The 19,706-nt window shown below is 40.6% G+C and overlaps 1 protein-coding gene across 2 annotated transcripts; it reads left to right on the top strand.

Moving 5' to 3' along the window:
* The first annotated feature begins 351 nt into the window (after window positions 1-351).
* On the top strand, window positions 352-17,032 carry LOC124279826 (probable transaldolase). Of its 2 annotated transcripts, none has more exons than XM_046715703.1 (9): window positions 352-539; window positions 8,465-8,588; window positions 10,088-10,195; window positions 11,897-12,028; window positions 12,288-12,348; window positions 12,797-12,911; window positions 13,688-13,817; window positions 14,396-14,463; window positions 15,594-17,032. In XM_046715703.1, exons 1-9 carry the CDS (start codon window positions 467-469, stop codon window positions 15,752-15,754), a joined length of 972 nt encoding a protein of 323 aa, XP_046571659.1. In that variant the 5' UTR covers window positions 352-466; the 3' UTR covers window positions 15,755-17,032. The 2 variants fall into 2 exon arrangements, with proteins under 2 accessions (XP_046571659.1, XP_046571658.1); XM_046715702.1 differs by lacking the exon at window positions 352-539 and adding an exon at window positions 6,298-6,484.
* The last annotated feature ends 2,674 nt before the right edge of the window (window positions 17,033-19,706 follow it).

Raw genomic sequence — 19,706 nt, 5'->3', positions numbered from 1 at the left:
TTTTATTTATTATATAATACTAAAATTATATGTATAAATATTAACGAAAAATGCAAAATATTTAATTTCATAACAACGTAATCCTGCCATATTTCAAATTTGGAAGTACAATGCAGTGTGTCGTGTTTCAACACACATGCTGTTGGTATATGAATTTCTTAATACAAATAACACAAGCGAGAGAAAAGAATATATACAAATATATCAAATATCCCCTTAGACTAGAAATCTTAAATCATCAGAGGTTTAAAGTTGCCCGCAATGCGCTGCCCACGCGACTGAAATACACAGGCTACGAGTCATTAACATATATGACGTCAGCACTACTTCGGCTGTTTCCGTCGTCCCGATACAGTCTTGTGTCGTGTGGCAGTGTAGATAAAGTCCTATCTCGTTCCACTGGTGATCTAGAGCACCCTTGCACGAGCACGGAGGTGACAATCACGAAGATTCTCTTAAATCGACAATGGGTTCCAAGTCGGCACTGGATGGACTGACAACTGTCACCGTCGTAAGCTGCGACACTGGAGACTTCGACGGTGAGCATTTTGCTGTACATAGTTGTTGCTGATGCCGATGTGGATTTTTAGGTATTAGCAGTTTTAGACAATATAAGTCAAGGGTGATGTACATGACGGACATCGCGTTGCTCGTGATTTGTCGGCGAAAGTCGGACACTGACACTTGATCGTAGAATCTCCCAGTGAAAATACCCAGTTGAAAGACATGTTTCAGTCAGGATTTACTTGGATACGTATAATACTGTATTAGTATACAACATTTATCTACAAATTATCGTAATCTACTATTTTTAAAAGCTTAAAATATTTTCTGTCCTCTTTTCGATCCATAGCACTTGTCGATGCAGTTTTATAAAATATAAACAATTAAAGTGTATAATAAGCTCTTGCATTTTAAGTTCTATGAAAGGTAAATATTGAGTTAGATAATTAAATGCGTTCTTGCATGCATGTCTATGCAGCCATGCAGGTATTTCACCCATTGATTGTGTTTCAAGGAACATCTGATATACATGCAGAGTTATGTGATACATATACAATGTACTTGAAATGTCCATCATCAGCGCGTCATCTGTTACTCCTATCACATTTTAACATTAACAACGCGTCAAAAGCTGTTGTCGAGCACCGGCGCCCATTATCAAGGTCGCAGTCAAACATAACACTGATTTTCAACATAATCACATATTCGTTGTCAGTATTGGCGTAATGGCATATGATGTGGTTCCATGCGTTTTTTATGGGGACATTATATTAAACAAATTGGTTTTATTTTTGTTTGAAAATTAGGTGAAAGAGTGGAAATATGGTTTCCATGGAAACATATGATTTTAGTTGAGTGAGTGATGTAGTATATAACTCCAGAATATTTTAATTCACCATTTAATTCAAGTTTATAAGAATGATTGCTGATTAGATGAGCAAAGTTCCAGCAAAAATAGGCTTCACGCGTTATGCCAACCCTTGGAATCGAACCCAGGTCAAACGATCAGAGGGCCGGTAAGGTAGCCTAATGGTTTAAAGGGCCTGACTCGTTTCCCCATGGGTACAATGTGTGGTGTCACTGGCTCTGATATTGCTGGAATATTGGGTAAACCCATTCTCACTCTTTCGCTCACTCTAACACTCTATAACGAGAACCGCTACCAGATCTGTGCTCAACTGTCGTCAGTGAATGAGAAAAACTCCCCGAGAAATAGGCTACAGTTTTACGCAGACCCAAGGAGACACGTCCTACTTCTGCGATGTACAACTATTCATTCAGGTTAAGGTCATTTCAATACAAAATATATACGAGAATGAGTTGACAGAATTCACGGCAAAACGATGACTTTGCAGAAAATATGAGGAGTGTATTCTGTGCGGTTATCCCCCTTCGTGCGATCGATATCATATTGTAAGTCAAATAGTAATTGTTGGTTTAACCCTGTGGTCATCAAGATACCGGATGTTTAAATATGCAGCTTGAATATGTGTACGGCATCATATGTTATTTAGGTTGAATGCTTCGCTAGTCCCGCGGGTAACTAGGGTTCTATTCTTAACGTATGCATACGTAACACAGCTATATGACGGCGGTCCGTACATGATCTGGACCAGACAATCCAGTGATCAACACCATGAGAATAGATCTACGCAACTGGAACACGATGACATGTGTCAACCAAGTCAGCGAGTCTGATCACCCGATCCCGTAGTTGCCTCTTATGACAAGCACGGGTTGCTGAAGACCAATTCTAACCCGGATCTTGACGGGTGAAATCTAATAGTGTTCCATCAATCTCTCAGTTGAAATATCCGACACTATAGTAGTCTATACCCCCCTGCGCAAAGCAGACATTCATAATATCTGAGTTAAATATTTGCGTTTAATGACATTGGTGCTGCTTTACAAAATTCGAAACATACAGCTGGGATGTAGCTTTTACACTCACTCTCTCACTCACTCACTCATTCACTCGCTCGCTCACCCAGGGAAGCGGGAGAGATAGGGACTACGGCCTTAAGTCTGGTGTATTGTAAGTTAACTGTTGTTTCAAAGGGCAGATACAAGCTTACCTCTCTGTGATATGAATCTTTGGATGAGTACGTATATCAAATTCACATAAGGATGTAAAATAGCTCACTTTCCACATCCGATATCTCCTTACCAGGATATGCCGTGAATACGGGCATACTTCCGGTCATTTGTGCATGACTTCCGGTATGACGCCGTACACTGACAAACCGTGATGCATGAGCAGAGCACAGACACGATATATTCCTGCAACAGCCCACAGCCTCATAAAGTATTCATGTCATATCCCCGGCTGTCATTCCTGTCCAGTGCTAACCATATTTGCTTGAGACAAATTCCGGAATTACAAATCAATGGTTGTTCGATAATGCGATAACCAGAACTTATTAACTACAATGATATGAGACACGTGAACTGCATAGGAACTGTGATTTGATGCCTTGGTCTGAAGTCAAAAGATATCCCAGCAATGTCACAGCGATCTGTACATGGTGGAGGCTGGGTAATAACAGCATCCCACGCCACTGTGATAGCCTTGGATGCTATAGGCTGCCTAGCTGGGGTCTATTCGGACTCTGTAGTCTGGTACGCGGGACACAAATGTAATCGTATTTGGTAGGCTAATCCGATTCAACCAAACGAAACACCACAATGTGCTTTACAAATTACTTTCCATTTCATTTTTTCTATATATAAGTTGAAATCGCACCTTTTCTCAATGCTTTTGAGTTTTGTTTTAAAGGTGAGATTCAGAATGAAACTTTAGATGGCATTCGGATTCAGCTGAGGGCGGAGTTGGCGTTCCCCAATCAGCCAGGTTACCCAACGTGACCACTCCCGATTTTTACCTGTGCCAAAACAACAACAAAAAACTAAGAAAAAACAAACAATGTCTTTCAGTGGCATTTAGAAGTTGTACATAGATGTCCAAGATAATTTTTTTTGGATTAAACTTCTTTTTTATTTCCCCCACGACGCTCACCTGATGAAGGGACCTGGAATGGTCCTGAAACCTCGTGAGGGAAATAAAAAAGAAGTTTAATCCATAAAAATATCTTGGACAAAAAAAACCCCAAACAACAAAGTAATATAGAACATTTCCCCAGCCAGAATTCCTAGCGGCGCATAATTGTTTTCTTTGTTAAGACAGCTAGTTTGATACCACTGACTTATGTTATCTGAACAATATGTTCATTTCCAAAGAGTGGAGAAGGGGGTGAAAATGGAATGGGCATAGATGCTTTGGTATACTCTTGGAAACAAGGTTCAAAATCCACTTTTAAACAAAGAAGTTAAATGTACAGGTGAACTATTTCCATCTCCGAAACTCCCATGTAAAAAAAAAAAAGCCAAACGGTGAACGCTTTTGTGAGAATCAGAAACACTAATGACAGCTTTTAAACAAAGAATATCTATCTGTATTACGCCCAGTCAGTGCGACTGCCTTGGGCAGGTTGTTTGGCCAATGTGTGCAATGTGCAACAATGATCTGCTCATTTCATGAAATGGGCAACAGTTGTGAATAAAAAAATATTTTCCAAATTCTTCACAACATGGGCAAGCAGCTTGCTCATTAACATAGATGCTCTGACATCTCATCTTGAAGAGTGCCACACACTGACTCCGTGATCCAACATGACGCTAGCACCCCCACAGAGAACCAACTGATCTAGAGTTTGATCAGAGTGTCAACTTTACAATCTAAGTGAAAACAGGCTGTACTGTTTTACGAGAATTGATAAAAACTTGATCATGTATATACTCTATTTAAGCATGGAATAATCTTCACATGTGGCGACTTGTTCTATTGCCCATGCAGGTTCATCAGTATGACCTCTCTGAACTACAGGACTCACCTTTTGAACCCGTGTGAACAATTCGTTTCTATTGTCAATTTCCTCAATATAAATCTCCTCTATAAGGCGTACTGAACACATCTACCATCTCACAAATGAACATCGTTCGAGCATATCATCCCAACTATCAACAGACGCTATCAAACTGCTGTTAAAAGGGGAAACGGGTATGAGACAAAAGTTAAAGAATGTTTACGATCCGTGTTTGGAGCTAGGTACGTCGAGACAGCCCTGTTGATGTAACCACGGCGCGATGAGAACAAATGCCCTTCTATCTAAAATACGAATGAAAAGGTGTTGAAGAGAGATTATGGTTGGTATATTTCTCCGAATAAGAATTTGCATCTTACACCTATGGTTTTGAACAAGGAGTGTTTAGCAGTCATTGTCAGTCGACGTATTGAGAATAGATGTATTCTTAACGAATCGCTCGGGGATTTCCGAGTTTGATATCTGTGTGTATATGTGGGATAGGATGTGTCCCAGGATTAATGCAACGTGGTTGAAACGTTACCTGAGTCGACATGATGTTAGATTTTAACCCACTCACTCACTTAAATTACGTCATGTGTTTCTGTTGTCTGTTTAGTTGTTACCAAAAACCTCTCAAAGTAAAGATGAAATAATAGACTGACAAATACATTTAATATGTAAAAAGTACATATAGATAAATACAATAGAGAATTTGTCACATTATTTTTACAACATACGGATACAAAAACACCACAAATACACCCCATCGTGTGCAGGTTGTTTAACCCCGCACAGAGCACTTGTCCAGCTATGTGACTACGGTCTGTGAGTAATCAAGTCTGGACCAGACAATCTAGTGATTGACATAATGAGGAACGATATGCGCAGACATGTGTCAGCCAAGTCAGCGAGCTTGACCCCGTTAGTCCAACAAGCAAGGTTTGCTGAAGACCCAATCCGGATCTTCGGTTGATAAAACCCCAAAGTACCAACAATTCCCCAACATTTGTATACATTTTCATTGTCATTCACTGTGCGATTTTGCGCCTAGTGCGTTAAGAAGGTGCAATTATATAACTACTCATTAAAATTAATGAACGATAGTAAATATACCACATTTCTACGGAAGTCAACATGTTGACTATAATATAATGTGGGAGTTTCTGATATGCATGTACTCGTACGGCGTATGTTTTCAGCTTCACTTGATATTTCTATTTATATAATATCATTGATTCTATAAAAGTAACCGCCTCCGTGGTGTAGTGGTTAGAGCGTCCGCCCGGAGAGCGGAAGGTCGCGGGTTCGATCCCCGACCGCGTCATACCAAAAGACGTTAAAATATGGTACTTGTTGGTCCCTGCCTGGCGCTCGGCATTAATGGGTACAACAAGGACTGGTCGGCTCGGAGTCAGTATAATGTGTCTGAGTGGGGTACTCATGCTTCACTGCGGCATGGCATCTCAGTGGGCTAGCACTATAAAACCAGCTTAAGTCTGGGCTAGTACAAGTAGCCGCACATACACATACACACGCATGCACGTCGTCATATGAGCGAAATATTCTCAAGCACGACGTTAAAACCCAATTTCACCTCACCTCACTTATAAAAGTGTTTTCCTGATTTTCCTTGGAGGTTTTCTCATTGTTACCGATTTTGTTTATGCTTCAACTTACCTGTAAATGCTGTAGTTTAAAATACTATATAGCTATTAAGACCAAACGTTGCAGTTGCTTCTCTCCCCTTATTTGTTTAGGATATATGATGTTGTTATTGTTTGCTGCTGTTTCTACTTTTATTTTGTGATTCAGCATTTAGTGGTCAAGAAATCTTAGTGTGTATCGCTACCCATAAGTCCGCGATCGCACATGCATAAGGCGTAAAAACGTTTACTGGGGAACGGCCACCTGCCAAGGTCAATGTTATCGCGCATGCGCACTATAATACAGAAATCAGCTTTGAAGTATACTGCGGGAAAGATTGCAGGCTAAGTCCTGACCAGCTGACTCCTCACGAACAGTGTAGATTATGACCGACACCAAAAAGCAAGCTATGACGTCCCTTTGCCAGTTGAAAGAGAACACGGTTGTTGTCGCCGATACCGGTGATTTTGAAGGTGAGATTGGTGTCCTCGATGTGTGGCCTTGTAAACAGGGCATGTAGCGGGAACTAAATTCAGTCCATCCGTGAAAGGCGTGGTGGACACGTGGAAAATGTGCTGATACTGTTGACAGAAATGCACTAGAAGTTTAAAATATATATATGCAAGCAGCTACATACATATCAATTTATACATGTCGATAGAAAACTGACGAAGTTCCCAGGCTTCCCCCAAAGCGAGTGTCAGCATGACATTGCAACTCTTTAATGCAGTGTTGGACCTGAACATGTATATGTAAATTTGTTCACTTCGCTGTATTCTCACGAGGAGAAACCCCCGACGTGCTTATCAGTACTGACAATAGCAAGATCGTGAAGACTTCAGGATTTTATCGTTGCTTATATATGCGATAATGTACTGACTACTGTGCCATTAAATATTTTGATGAGCAAACCACTCAAACGGGAACTCAGTGTTTAATGGTGCGGTATATGACTAAGATGTCATAGTAAAAACACACCATGACTTCCCTTGGTGAAATTGACATTAAAGTAGTATAAGGCATGAATAGTGCAAATAATAAAACGAAATTCCCTGACAGAGATAATTATTGGGTTTTTGTGTTCTAAAGCAAAAGAAGGTAATTAGGTAAAACTGCACCTAAAAGACCCCCACAAGAATGAAAGGCTATGTATAGGTAAGACTTAAGAACACTCAGCTGAGTATATCTACAAAGTGACCCATATTACCGATTCTGTTGTACACCGTGGTCAATGACCTGAAACACAATGCAGGGCTCCAGATAAGGGTCGTATCGGCGTATGTACGGATATAAAGTAAGCACGATACGGTAGGAAATAATTTAAAAAACGTAGCAGATACGCACCACAGCAATGGTGTACGGTCTTAGAATCCTTTATAGATGTATTTATCTGAAAATGTATTGTTTTATTGATTATTGCTATGTGGTGCATATATGAAACGAAACACAAGATTACTGATACTCCATTAAATCCCATTCAGTATTCTAAATGTACTCTTAAGGTTTTCCAGTACTCCTGTATTGAAAAAATAAGGAGTACGTACTCCTGATGTTGAAAAATTATCTGGAGCCCTGACAATGGTCTTTGTGTACAAATGTAACTGATAGCTTCATGTCACTGTCATTATGATTTGACAGCTCCCTGCATTGTATACATGTGCCTTTTTAGCCAAGGTGTTCTGTAGCTTTCTCCTCTAGAGACCTTGTAACTACAAATTGAATTGTGATGCAAACATCCTTGATTGTGTATTTGATTAATACAGTGGACTCATTCACAGCTTTAATTTGTGTCTAATTTGAATGACGGATACAATGCAGAAATACAATAGCTGTCCATTCAAACTATACCTGTATAAACCAGCACCCCACGGGACCTAAATAAAATGCCGGTTTAGACAGGGTGACGGATTAGACAGTGACAATCATTTTCCAACACTCGTCAATCTCTTTATTTTTATAATGCCTTTGATCAAATGTTTTTAACAAGTGTTAACTCCAAACGTGCCCGCTTAGCTGGTCTAGCCATTGATACACCACACAATTACTACTTCCTGATTATCTTGCGTGCCAAGAGGATTAATTAGCGCATTGGATTATGGGTCGTTGAATGGACTGCTCATACCCATGCCGGTTTAGACGATGTTAATTACAGTTAAAATTGCTTGTTGGGACCGAAAGTGGTACCCAATTACTGAATAGACATGTGCCGGATTAGACAATGTTTTAATGATCATAATGTTGTGAAATGGCGGGACAAAATTTTATGCCGGTTTTGACAGTGTGCTGGATTAGACAGGAGCCGGTGTTGGCAGGTTTCGCTGTAGTTAAATGGAGAGATGATACATGTATGTCCTTGGAGAACATAAGAACATAAATATGTTTCTTGAGCCAGTGAAATTGCAGTGAAGGGTCTGCTTCTGCAACCTTTCTAGTTCAGCCTTCGTGTGTTTCAGCCATGAAGAAGTACAAGCCGACGGATGCAACAACCAATCCATCCCTCATCTTTGCTGCCTCCAGCATGCCAGCCTATCAGCCACTTATTGATGAAGCAATAGAGTATGCTAAGGCTAAAGGAGGGTAAGCAGAGACTGACTGTTTGTGTATCTTACTTCATCTTGAGGGACCCGTGAAGGTCTGGGTTAGAATATTGATCTTCAGTAACCCATGCTTGTCGTAAGAGGTGACTAACGGGATCAGGTGGTCAGGCTTGCTGACTTGGTCAACACAATCATGACATCGGTTCCCAATTGCACAGATCGATGCTCATGCTGTTTCTCTGGACTGTCTGTTCCAGACTCGATTATTTACACACCACCGCCATATAGCTGGAATATTGCTGGGTGTGGCGTAAAACTAAACTCACTCATTCACTCCTCTTGAGGGGGCGGTGGGGTAGAATATTGCTGAAAGTGGTGGAATATTGCTAAAACCCAACTTATTCTGTTCTGGAGGGTCCATAAAGAACTGATGTTCTCGGACACAGTGTTTGACTGCACAAATACAACCGCTTCTCGGCAAGGACATTATAAGCTGTATGCTTCTCCCTCGGGTAATACAGTCTGATGTACGCCTCTTTATAGCAGTGTCACCCGAGCCGGTAGGTGAGGTGATGGGGTTAAAGATCGCTACCGACTACATGTATACATATGACATGCAAACAAAATGGCGTCTGGCATCAGTGAAACATATTCTGACAAGCATAAAACTGCTTTAAAAATTGATAATTATGTTTAAGCTGAGTGTGTAAACAACTCAATGTATAAAATAGCTTAGATAAAGCAGTGAAAGTCGGTAAAATAAATCTGTACAATGTGAACAGAAAAACAGCTGATTGAACGGTTTTCGAAATCCGGGCACTGCATGCATCATATTATGACGTTATACAAATTTTAGCGCTTTATCTTCTCGGTGGAGAGCTTGGCGGTTACCGTGGCAGCAGGAAATTTTTTTTCCAGTTGTCACCCTCCTGGGAGGTTAACATTTGCTGTTTTTGTAGGAGCATCAATGTTCACACTGTTACACGTGACATGGCACAACATTTGCTGTTTTTATAGGAGCATCAATGTTCACACTGTTACACGTGACATGGCACAATATTTGCTGTTTTGTAGGAGCATCAATGTTCACACTGTTACACGTGACATGGCACAACATTTGCTGTTTTTGTAGGAGCATCAATGTTCACACTGTTACAACGTGACATGGCACAACATTTGCTGTTTTTGTAGGAGCATCAATGTTCACACTGTTCCACGTGACATGGCACAACATTTGCTGTTTTTATAGGAGCATCAATGTTCACACTGTTACACGTGACATGGCACAGCATTTGCTGTTTTTGTAGGAGCATCAATGTTCACACTGTTACACGTGACATGGCACAATATTTGCTGTTTTTATAGGAGCATCAATGTTCACACTGTTACACGTGACATGGCACAATATTTGCTGTTTTTGTAGGAGCATCAATGTTCACACTGTTACACGTGACAAGGCACAACATTTGCTGTTTTTGTAGGAGCATCAATGTTCACACAGTTACACGTGACATTGCACAATATTTGCTGTTTTTGTAGGAGCATCAATGATCAGGTTGGAGAGGCCATGGACAGGGTGTGCATCAACTTTGGTTGTGAAATCCTCAAGATCATCCCCGGCCGAGTGTCCACAGAGGTCGATGCCAGGTACATCTTCACCACTTGTATCTCAGCCCTGCTTATGTCTCCGCTAGACGTCAAGTGGGATCATTGCTCTCTCTTTCAATTACAAGTTCTTGTGGGCATACTACAATTTCAAGTATATTAATTGTCCATTTTGTTCCCAAAATGTGTGAAGATAAGGATTTGTCAGAATTAGCTGCTGTTCATTCAGACTTTGTTGTCCCTTGAAACCCAGGTTAGCATTGGTCTCACTGACCCATGCTTGTTGTAAGAGGCAACTTACAGGATCCAGTGGTCAGACCTGCCAACAGGCTTGTTGTCATTGGTCTCACTGGACCCATGCTTGTTGTAGAGGCAACTTAAGACAGGCAAGTGGTCAGAGGATCCAGTGGTCAGACCTGCCGAACTGGCTTGTTGTAAGAGGCAACTAACAGGATCCAGTGGTCAGACCTGCCAACTGGCTTGTTGTAAGAGGCAACTAACAGGATCCAGTTGTCAGACCTGCGAACTGGCTTGTTGTAAGAGGCAACTAACAGGATCCAGTTGTCAGACCTGCGAACTGGCTTGTTGTAAGAGGCAACTAACAGGATCCAGTGGTCAGACCTGCCCACTGGCTTGTTGTAAGAGGCAACTAACAGGATCCAGTGGTCAGACCTGCCAACTGGCTTGTTGTAAGAGGCAACTAACAGGATCCAGTGGTCAGACCTGCCAACTGGCTTGTTGTAAGAGGCAACTAACAGGATCCAGTGGTTGACCCATGCAGACCTAACAGGATCCAACCTGCCAACTGGCTTGTTGTAAGAGGCAACTAACAGGATCCAGTGGTCAGACCTGCGAACTGGCTTGTTGTAAGAGGCAACTAACAGGATCCAGTGGTCAGACCTGCCAACTAACAGGCTTGTTGTAAGAGGCAACTAACAGGATCCAGTCCAGTGGTGTCAGACCTAACAGGATCCAGTGGTCTCACTGATGCTTGTTGTAAGAGGCTGGCTTGTTGTAAGAGGCAACTAACAGGATCCAGATCAGTGGTCTCACTGACTGTTGTAAGAGGCAACTAACAGGATCCAGTGGTCTCACTGACCCATGCTTGTTGTAAGAGGCAACTAACAGGATCCAGTGGTCTCACTGACCCATGCTTGTTGTAAGAGGCCATACTTGTTGTAAGAGGCAACTAACAGGATCCAGTGGTCTCTGACCCATGCTGAGGCCTAACATGCTTGGCTTGTAAGAGGCAACTAACAGGATCCAGTGGTCTGCCAACCTGGATCCAACTGGCTTGTTGTAAGAGGGCAACTAACAGGATCCAGTGGTGACCTGCGAGCTGGCTCTTGTTGTAAGAGGACCACAGGCTGCCAACTGGCTTGTTGTAAGAGGCAACTAACAGGATCCAGTGGTCAGACCTGCGTACTGGCTTGTTGGCTTGTTGTAACCTGCGAGTTGGCTTGTTGAGGCAACTAACAGGATCCAGTGTGCTCAGACCTGCCAACTGGCTTGTGTGACAATTGCTGATGTCATCATGTTGCATAGATTGATGCTCTTCACTTGTCCAGACTCAAATAATTACAGACCGCTGTCATATAGCTGGACAATTGCTGAGTGCAGTGTTGAACAACAAATCAGTTTTATAAAATATAACAAAGTTTGAAAAACCTAAAAAGTTTGACCATTGTTCATTGATCACCTTCTGATAGGTACTATGTATTCATGGCCATGTGATTGTTACAGGTTATCTTTCGATAAGGATGCAATGATAGCCAAGGCTCAGAAACTCATCCAGATGTACAAGGATTTGGGCATCGACAAGGAAAGAATTCTCATCAAACTCTCCTCAACCTGGGAGGGTATTGAGGCAGCCAGGTGAGGGGTCAGACAATCACATGTAACCATTTCAGGGTAAAAGTTGTTGGCATGTTAACCTGGTAAATAGAGAGGGTGGATCATGGTGTTTCAGTTGAAAATATCTAATAAAATAATAATAAATGTAGGTGATCTATAATTCCATGGCAGTATTATCGTTAGTTTTGTTCTTCTGCATTTTTACTCAAAGGAAGTCTAAAAGAAATAGGTTTACAAGGCCTAATTGTTTGATAACTGTACCAAATCCCAACTGTTCCAGGTTCCTGGAGAAGAAGCATGGGATCCACTGCAACATGACTCTCATCTTCAACTTCCACCAGGTACGAGTCACAGGAAGCATATGGTTACCATGGTTGCTGGGATAAACTGATGACAAAGTATCTGGAAATATTTCAGAATAATTTCATTGTTATGTTCACTGGAATTGTGCAGTGACATCGTAATGGTTACCAAGTGAAATTTTAGTAGATGGAGTTTTCATGTATAACATTGGGCTATTATTTTCGTAGTTGGCAAGAAGGTCTAGGCAAAACTATTCTTTCAAGTGTGTCATGTTTGTTCCTTACAATGTTCACCAGACTGTCTGGACACAACAAAATACTTGCTTCCCATAACCTGTTGTCACTTGGTCACTTGGAATATCTGGTGTTCCCTGTCGTGATATTGCTGGAATAGTGCTAGAAGCAGCGTAAAAAACTCAAATCAAATCAATGTAAGTTCTTTTAAATGTTGTTAATTGAGACATATTCTTGATGCTTTGTTTGGCAGGCTGTAGCTTGTGGACAGGCTGAAGTCACCCTCATATCACCATTTGTAGGCAGGATATTTGACTGGTATGTCAAGAACGGTGATAAGAAGACCTTCTCCATGCTGGAAGATCCTGGTGAGTGGCATACCATTTTCATTTTCATCAGGCAGGGAATTCTGGGTACCATGTCAATCCTGCATGTGGTAAGAGTAGGTCATATCTGGAATAGTTGTCTCTGATAACCCAATCGAAACATCTTGTAACTTGCGACTTACAAGATTTCTGTTACATGTATAAGCAGTCATGCGAAAATGTCACCAAATAGTGAAACCAATGTTCACATCTGCAGACAAAGTTGTTGGTGATTCTTGTACTTTATTCTGTCTGATGATAGGTTACTTGTCCTGAAATTACAGAAGAATCTTCAGGTAAAAAACAAGTCATGCTCTCTGGAGGCTGACATGTTTGTCAATACCAAAAATGTGGAATACATACAAAAATGGAAATGAGAAGCGGAATGCGACACACGGAAGGAAAAGGGATTAGAAAGGAAATAAAATAGCGCTTTTAAAATAGGGGATTATTCAGTACACCTAGTATGTAACAGTTGGGAATAAAAATTCAACACTCACTTTTTACATTATCAACTGGCTGTTCTATTTGCTTCTTCTTCCTTTACTACCCCAAACAACTTTGGTTGCCTACAACAGAAAAACACCCGCTGTCAACCACTTAACTGACATGTATGCAGCTAGACCACAATGGTGGTCTGCCTGTGTGACTTGACTGAACCATAATCACGGGTCGTGTCTGCCATATGTTCGTCTGGTCAGTTAGGATGTGGCTAGACAGTTGCTTAGCAGGTTGTTAAACAGCACTCGCTCACTCACTCACTGCTTATCTCCTTTCAGGTGTCAAGAGTGTCACGAGAATCTACAACTACTACAAGAAGTCTGGCTTCAAGACCGTTGTCATGGGAGCTTCCTTCAGAAACGTTGACCAGATTCTTGGCCTCGCTGGCTGTGATCTACTCACCATCTCGTAAGGCCATTGTTTCACAGCTTGGTATTATCAGTTGTGTGATATTTATCGACAAAACCTGAGCAGATGTTTCTACATGTTCAATGCAGTCGTAGTCTGGAACATGGTGGAAACCATTGGTCAGAGCATTGAGAGTCATCTCCCTTATTGTTAATTCATATATGGTGTAATTTTTTAATGCAATGCTAATAATTTGGTAAATATTTGATGTTGCAATACTCTGTAAGCAACATCTGTATAGTATTGTTGTGTGTAGAATATGTCTGTGGAATGGAGTATGTCTTTGTATGTGGCCCCGCCGTGATGTTGCTGGAATATTGCTAAAAGCGGCGTAAAACCAAACTCAGTCAGTCAGTCATATGTGGCACTAAGTTAGTGTCTATTTGTGTGCCGTGTATTATTAACAGAAGACGAATTGAAATGCTTTGGTTCTATGTATTAGGCCACCATATGTTTTCAAGTAATATAATTGTCCCCTTGTATTATCGGGTTCATGGTAATAGGATGGATCTTGTTAACCATTAAACAAACAAATTGTTTTCTCTGAATGGATTGTTGAGATATGTATGGTTTTCCAGGCCTTCACTTCTGGAAAAGTTGTCCAATTCCACTGACCCAGTCCAGGTGTACCTTGACAAAAAATCAGGTGGGTGAGAAAGAATCGTCTGTATTTGAAGTAAATGTCATAGAAGATCATTGTTAAAACTGCAAGCAATTTTTAAAGTTTAATAATTATTTTAGATTTAAGGTTTTAAGTATAGAATATTTATGCATTTTCTTTCCAACTCGTGGGTATTCCAAGTGAGACTATAGGTCTCCAGCAACTTGTGGTTGTATGAGGTGACCCATTTGGTTGATGCATATCGTCTTATCCCAATAGCTTAAATCGATGCCCAGAATGTCAATCACTGGATTGTCAAGTCCAGACTGTAAATATGCACAGGCCACTATCATACAGAGTGAATGTTGCAAACAAAGCATTGCCACCAACAGTAGTGGAAGGAAACATGTCTTTCTGTGACACACAACCCTGACATATAGTGTGACCTCTTGCTCCAGCAATATGGCTGTTGCTCATACTGTCGACCTCTGGTTTGCATGACCCAGACATGCCATTGCGACATAGCTGGATTTTTGTTTCTTGTTTAAAGCCACACAGCAGTCTGTAAATAATCGAGTCACAACGAGACAATCCAGTGATTTGACATGAGCATCGATGTACACAACTGGTGTACAATTGCAGTGTTCTGTAATTAATTGAGTCTAGACGAGACAAACCAGCAATGATCTATGCAACTGAGATATGATTACATGCATCAACAAAGTTAGAAAATCTGACCACCCTATTCCGTTAGTTGCTCTTATGACAAGCATGGGTTATTGAAGATAGGGATTGTCTGGTCCAGACTCGATTATATACAGACTGCCGCCATATAGCTGGAATATTGCTGAGTGCGGTGTAAAACTAAACTCACTCACTCACTGAAGATCAGGAGCGGTGGGGTAACCTAGTAGTTAAAGCGTTGGCTAGTCACGCCAAAGACCCGGGTTTGATTCCCCGCACAATATGTGGGCACAATATGTGAAGCTCATTTCTGGTGTCACCCACCATGATGTTGCTGGATATTGCTAAAAGCGGCGTAAAACAATACTCACTCACTCACTAAAGCTCCATTCTTACCCAGATCATGACGGGAGGAGATTGAAGGGTGTGACTTATAACAACATTCCTAGACTTATCCAACACTCATGTGCCTGTGATTTTTCTTTTTCCAGCACAAAAACTTGACATTGATGAAATAAATGTTGATGAGAAGATGTTCCGTTGGGAGATGAACGAAGACCAGATGTCAAATGACAAACTCTCCGAGGGAATTCGCCGATTCACAGTGGATGCAGTCAAACTGGAAAATGAATTGAAAGACAGATTACTTTAAAACTCACGCATAGCTTCCTCATCAGACTCGCATGGAGTAGGGGAAATTAATATTCAAATAACATTGTCTTATAACATTATGGCCACCAGGGTTTAATGGCTTCAATATATAGCATTAAACATGTTACTTGTACAAAATGGAATGAATTTTGTCATTCCACCCTATAAACTCATGTCTATAAGAGGCCATTTGAGGTGCTTTATGTGAAGTATGTTTGTTTTAACAGGCAGGACTTTTAAATGCTTGGTTTACAGGTACACGATAAGCAATGCAGAGAATGTCAAATATGAAAAGCTTTGTAATTTTATTTTATTCAGTTGGGTTCAATCTTATTTGTTGTCAAAACCAAGTTGTGCATAAAACTGGTTACACTGCTGGACCAGTGACACACACACACAAATACTTACTTTCCACAAACCGGAAGTTGTTTGTAAATCTGTAAATTACAAAATGGAAAAAAATCTGGCCAAAGTTGTATGACGTAGTGGTCTATCCAGTGAAGAAATCCTACAATATTGATGCTTGCAGATGCAGCTGCTAGTTTAGATGTAGACTGTATTTATGACAGAATTTTTATGTTTTTTCTCGTGTGATTGTTGTAAAGTTTCTTTGTTCATGAATTTAAAAAATCAACTCAAGCATTTCAAAAAATGATCTATTTTATTTTTAGTTTATCAATGTTATTTGTTTTTTATAACCATACTTTAAAATATTTGTTGCCTTGTTTTCCATGGAGCTTTCCTGTATTGTCTCATAATCCCTAGCTTTGATGTTATAGCCAATCACTGTGTTGCTAACTGACACATGCTTCAGGATTGCTGTATGTTATTGCACATTCTCAATAAACGCAAAATCTGTTTTAACTAAGAATACAAAGTTTGACATGTTTATTTTGTTTAGTCTTCCTGATTCTTATCTCTTACTTACAAAATGTATGTATTTGCACGTAATCACAATCTCCTTAGTTTTGGCATTTATTTTTATATCATTTTGACAGAAAAACGTTCAGTACGAAAACATGTCTGTGTAGCGTGAGGATGTCTTTTGCAAGAAGTGTATGTCGGAACGATTGATGTAGTGTGATGTACATTTGTGTTTTGTATATTATCGAGTTATGTATTTATACAATTCATAATGTGACACTGCCGCAGTCCCAACATTTTGTAACAACTGACATGGGTGTGTCTGAGGACATTTCAAAGTTGTTTGGAGGAATCTTTCTTGGGCAATACTTCCAATGAGTTTGTCAATTTGGAGTATTAAAAAACGTCAATATTCTCTGGCGTTTGTCTTTGTCTGTTGAAAGGGTTGGCTTGCACCACTTGATATTGTTCAACAATAAACATGTTCCTAATTTGCGTGGTGGGGGTGGCCTAGTGTTTGTTGTCTGGTCACACTGAAGACTCAAGTTTGGGTCCCCACATGGGTACAATGTGTGACGCCCATTTCTGGTGTCCCCTGCCGTGATATTGCTGTAACATTGCTAGAAGCAGAGTAACACCACACTCGCTCACCTTACATGACAATATATCAAGGTGTGGTCTAATATCGTTGACAGCAGCTCATACGGATATATGGCAAATCTTCATTACTGTACCATTGGTCTTAATGATGGGCTGTGGAGGCTCCACAATTTGCTGTCACTTGTGTAGAGTCGGTCACTCTATCCCAAGAACCTTTGATCCGAGATGAAGCCAACCCAGGTTCATCCAGATGATATTTCTTTTGAGCTACATACCCATGCTCGCTGGCTTTTACGAAGAGGCAAATTTAAGATTGGATTTGGTCCAGACAAAGTAAGATAGCAACCTGGCATATAACTGAAATAGAGCCGCTCTTCAAATATAGGGTTTGACATACTGATTCAGGGCAAATCTGTGTCTAAATTCCCTGTCTTAATAGAAACACGAAGAATGTGCTATAGATATAGAACTGTTTTATTATAATGTAAGCGTTTTGGTGTAGGTGAATAGTTCAATATAAAGAGGTATATCCATCACACCAACTTCCAAATGCCACTCTAAGATCATAAATACATGTGTGTCTATATCAAGTATTACAATAGTATTAGTCCCCATTGTTTCTTTGTTCATTTGGGGGCGGTGGGGTAGCCTAATGGTTGAAGCGTCGGCTCGTCACGCTGACGACACGGGTTCGGATCCCCACATGGGCACTGTGTGAAGCCCATTTATGGTGTCCCCCGCCGTGATATTGCTGGAATATTGCTAAAAGCGGCGTAAAACCCAACTCACTCACTCTTTGTTCATTGTGTACAGAAAGACGTACAAGTTACACAAGATATGCTTCTGCCCTTGGTAACAGAAAGCCCATGACCTGAAAATATTTCAAAACTTTTCAGTAGTTTTTTACAGCAAATACACACAATCTTGTCACTCACACATTTACTCTAGTAATACAAATAAACAGTACGTACAAATAAACAATAAACTGTGTTTGTACATGGCTTCAAAGTACCGTGATATCAAACACATCCAAGCTCGTTGAGTCAATGTTTGAAAGGGATATTTCAATTATTCCGGCATGCACCAAACCAGTTCTCATGTGTCAAGAGTGTAGGATTATCCCTATCAAGAGTTGAGCGGTATATACCTTCCACATGACACCTTGGCCCAAAACTTCCCGCTACCACGACCAGGCAATTATCCAGACTGGTCCAGCCAAACCAGTGAACGGAAGGCAGAAAATGGCCCAAAACTAGAATGGACGTAAATAGACGAGGGGACATAGAAACATGCCAGCGAAGTATCTGCATTACAACTAAAACATACACTAAAACATCATGACAAATGTCAACACAAAGTAGATGATTCACCAACAGAGTATTTACCCGACACCAGAAGTGACATTAGCGCCCCAGGGTACAAAACAACCTTATCGCTAAGTCCATGTTAAAGAACCACTAAACTTTGTTTTTTGTTACTCTTTTAACCATTACATATGAAAGATTTGTGGTTAGTCTTATGCGGAACACCAAATTTATTCTTTAAAAACTTGTGGTTATTTAATACCGAGCGATTAAAAGTTGCCAAAAAGTCGCCTGCTTCCCTCTCGCCCGCCAACGAAACCACAGACAGGTTACGTAACTCTGTCGCCAGAGCACTGGAGTGACGTCATATGAGGAACGATTTTCAGTTAGTTGTATAGAAAATGTGTAGCACGCTCATCATTTTGATGATTTCTCGACATCAACGACGACATGCCGAATCGTTGCTTTGTCGTCAATTGCTCCTAGGGGTCGGGCGATGGTGTCCCCATGCACAGATTTCCACAGGACCCCGCAGTTCGTGCTAAATGGGTTATGTTTGTGAGTGCGAAGCGAGCGTTGTGGAAGCCTGAAACGATATCTTACTTGTGTTCAGATCGCTTCACGGAAGTTAAAGAATCAAAACTACTTACTAGTTGTAGTAAAATATGCATATGATTGATGACCATAAAGATTTTCTATGACACAACTTGTAACATAACGATTTCTTCCTCGGAAGTGAGGTTGTGGTCGAAGTAACAATAATATTGTAAGTAGTATTATATTGACACCCACCTCGCTGCCACGAGAGAAATTGTTATGTTATACGCTTTGTCATGCAAAATCCTATTGGCCATCAATAAAATACATATTTTACTACCAGTAGAAAGTAGTTTTGATTTTGTATCCGGTGGAAACAAACCCAAATACCATTTATCCTCAGACTGGCGGATGTTCCCGACAGGGCGCCGCCATTTTTAAAAATAAAAAAATCTGTTAGAATTAAGGAGATTATGGTTTGTTTTCATCAAGTTAGATAATCAAGACTACTTTCTACTCGTAGTTAAATATGTATTGGAATCATAACCAAACGGATTTTGCATGACACAACTTATAACATAACGATTTCTTCCACGGAAGCGAGGTGGGGTCGAAGTCACAATACTGCGCGATAAATTTCTTGCTACA

The sequence above is a fragment of the Haliotis rubra genome, unplaced genomic scaffold (genome assembly GCF_003918875.1).
Source record: "Haliotis rubra isolate DU_JTF1 unplaced genomic scaffold, ASM391887v1 Scf257, whole genome shotgun sequence".
Classification (NCBI taxonomy): Eukaryota; Metazoa; Mollusca; class Gastropoda; order Lepetellida; family Haliotidae; genus Haliotis; species Haliotis rubra.
Note: the sequence above shows the minus strand (reverse complement) of the source record. Positions and strands in the feature narration are given on the sequence as shown.

What these genes read in the sequence shown, in the direction of transcription:
- LOC124279826 (XM_046715702.1), top strand. Translation starts at nt 6,397, where the DNA reads ATGACCGACACCAAAAAGCAAGCTATGACGTCCCTTTGCCAGTTGAAA. An exon ending in TGTGATCTACTCACCATCTC is followed by an intron (nt 13,818 to 14,395) that starts GTAAGGCCATTG and finishes ATGGTTTTCCAG; the next exon opens with GCCTTCACTTCTGGAAAAGT. An exon ending in GTACCTTGACAAAAAATCAG is followed by an intron (nt 14,464 to 15,593) that starts GTGGGTGAGAAA and finishes TTCTTTTTCCAG; the next exon opens with CACAAAAACTTGACATTGAT.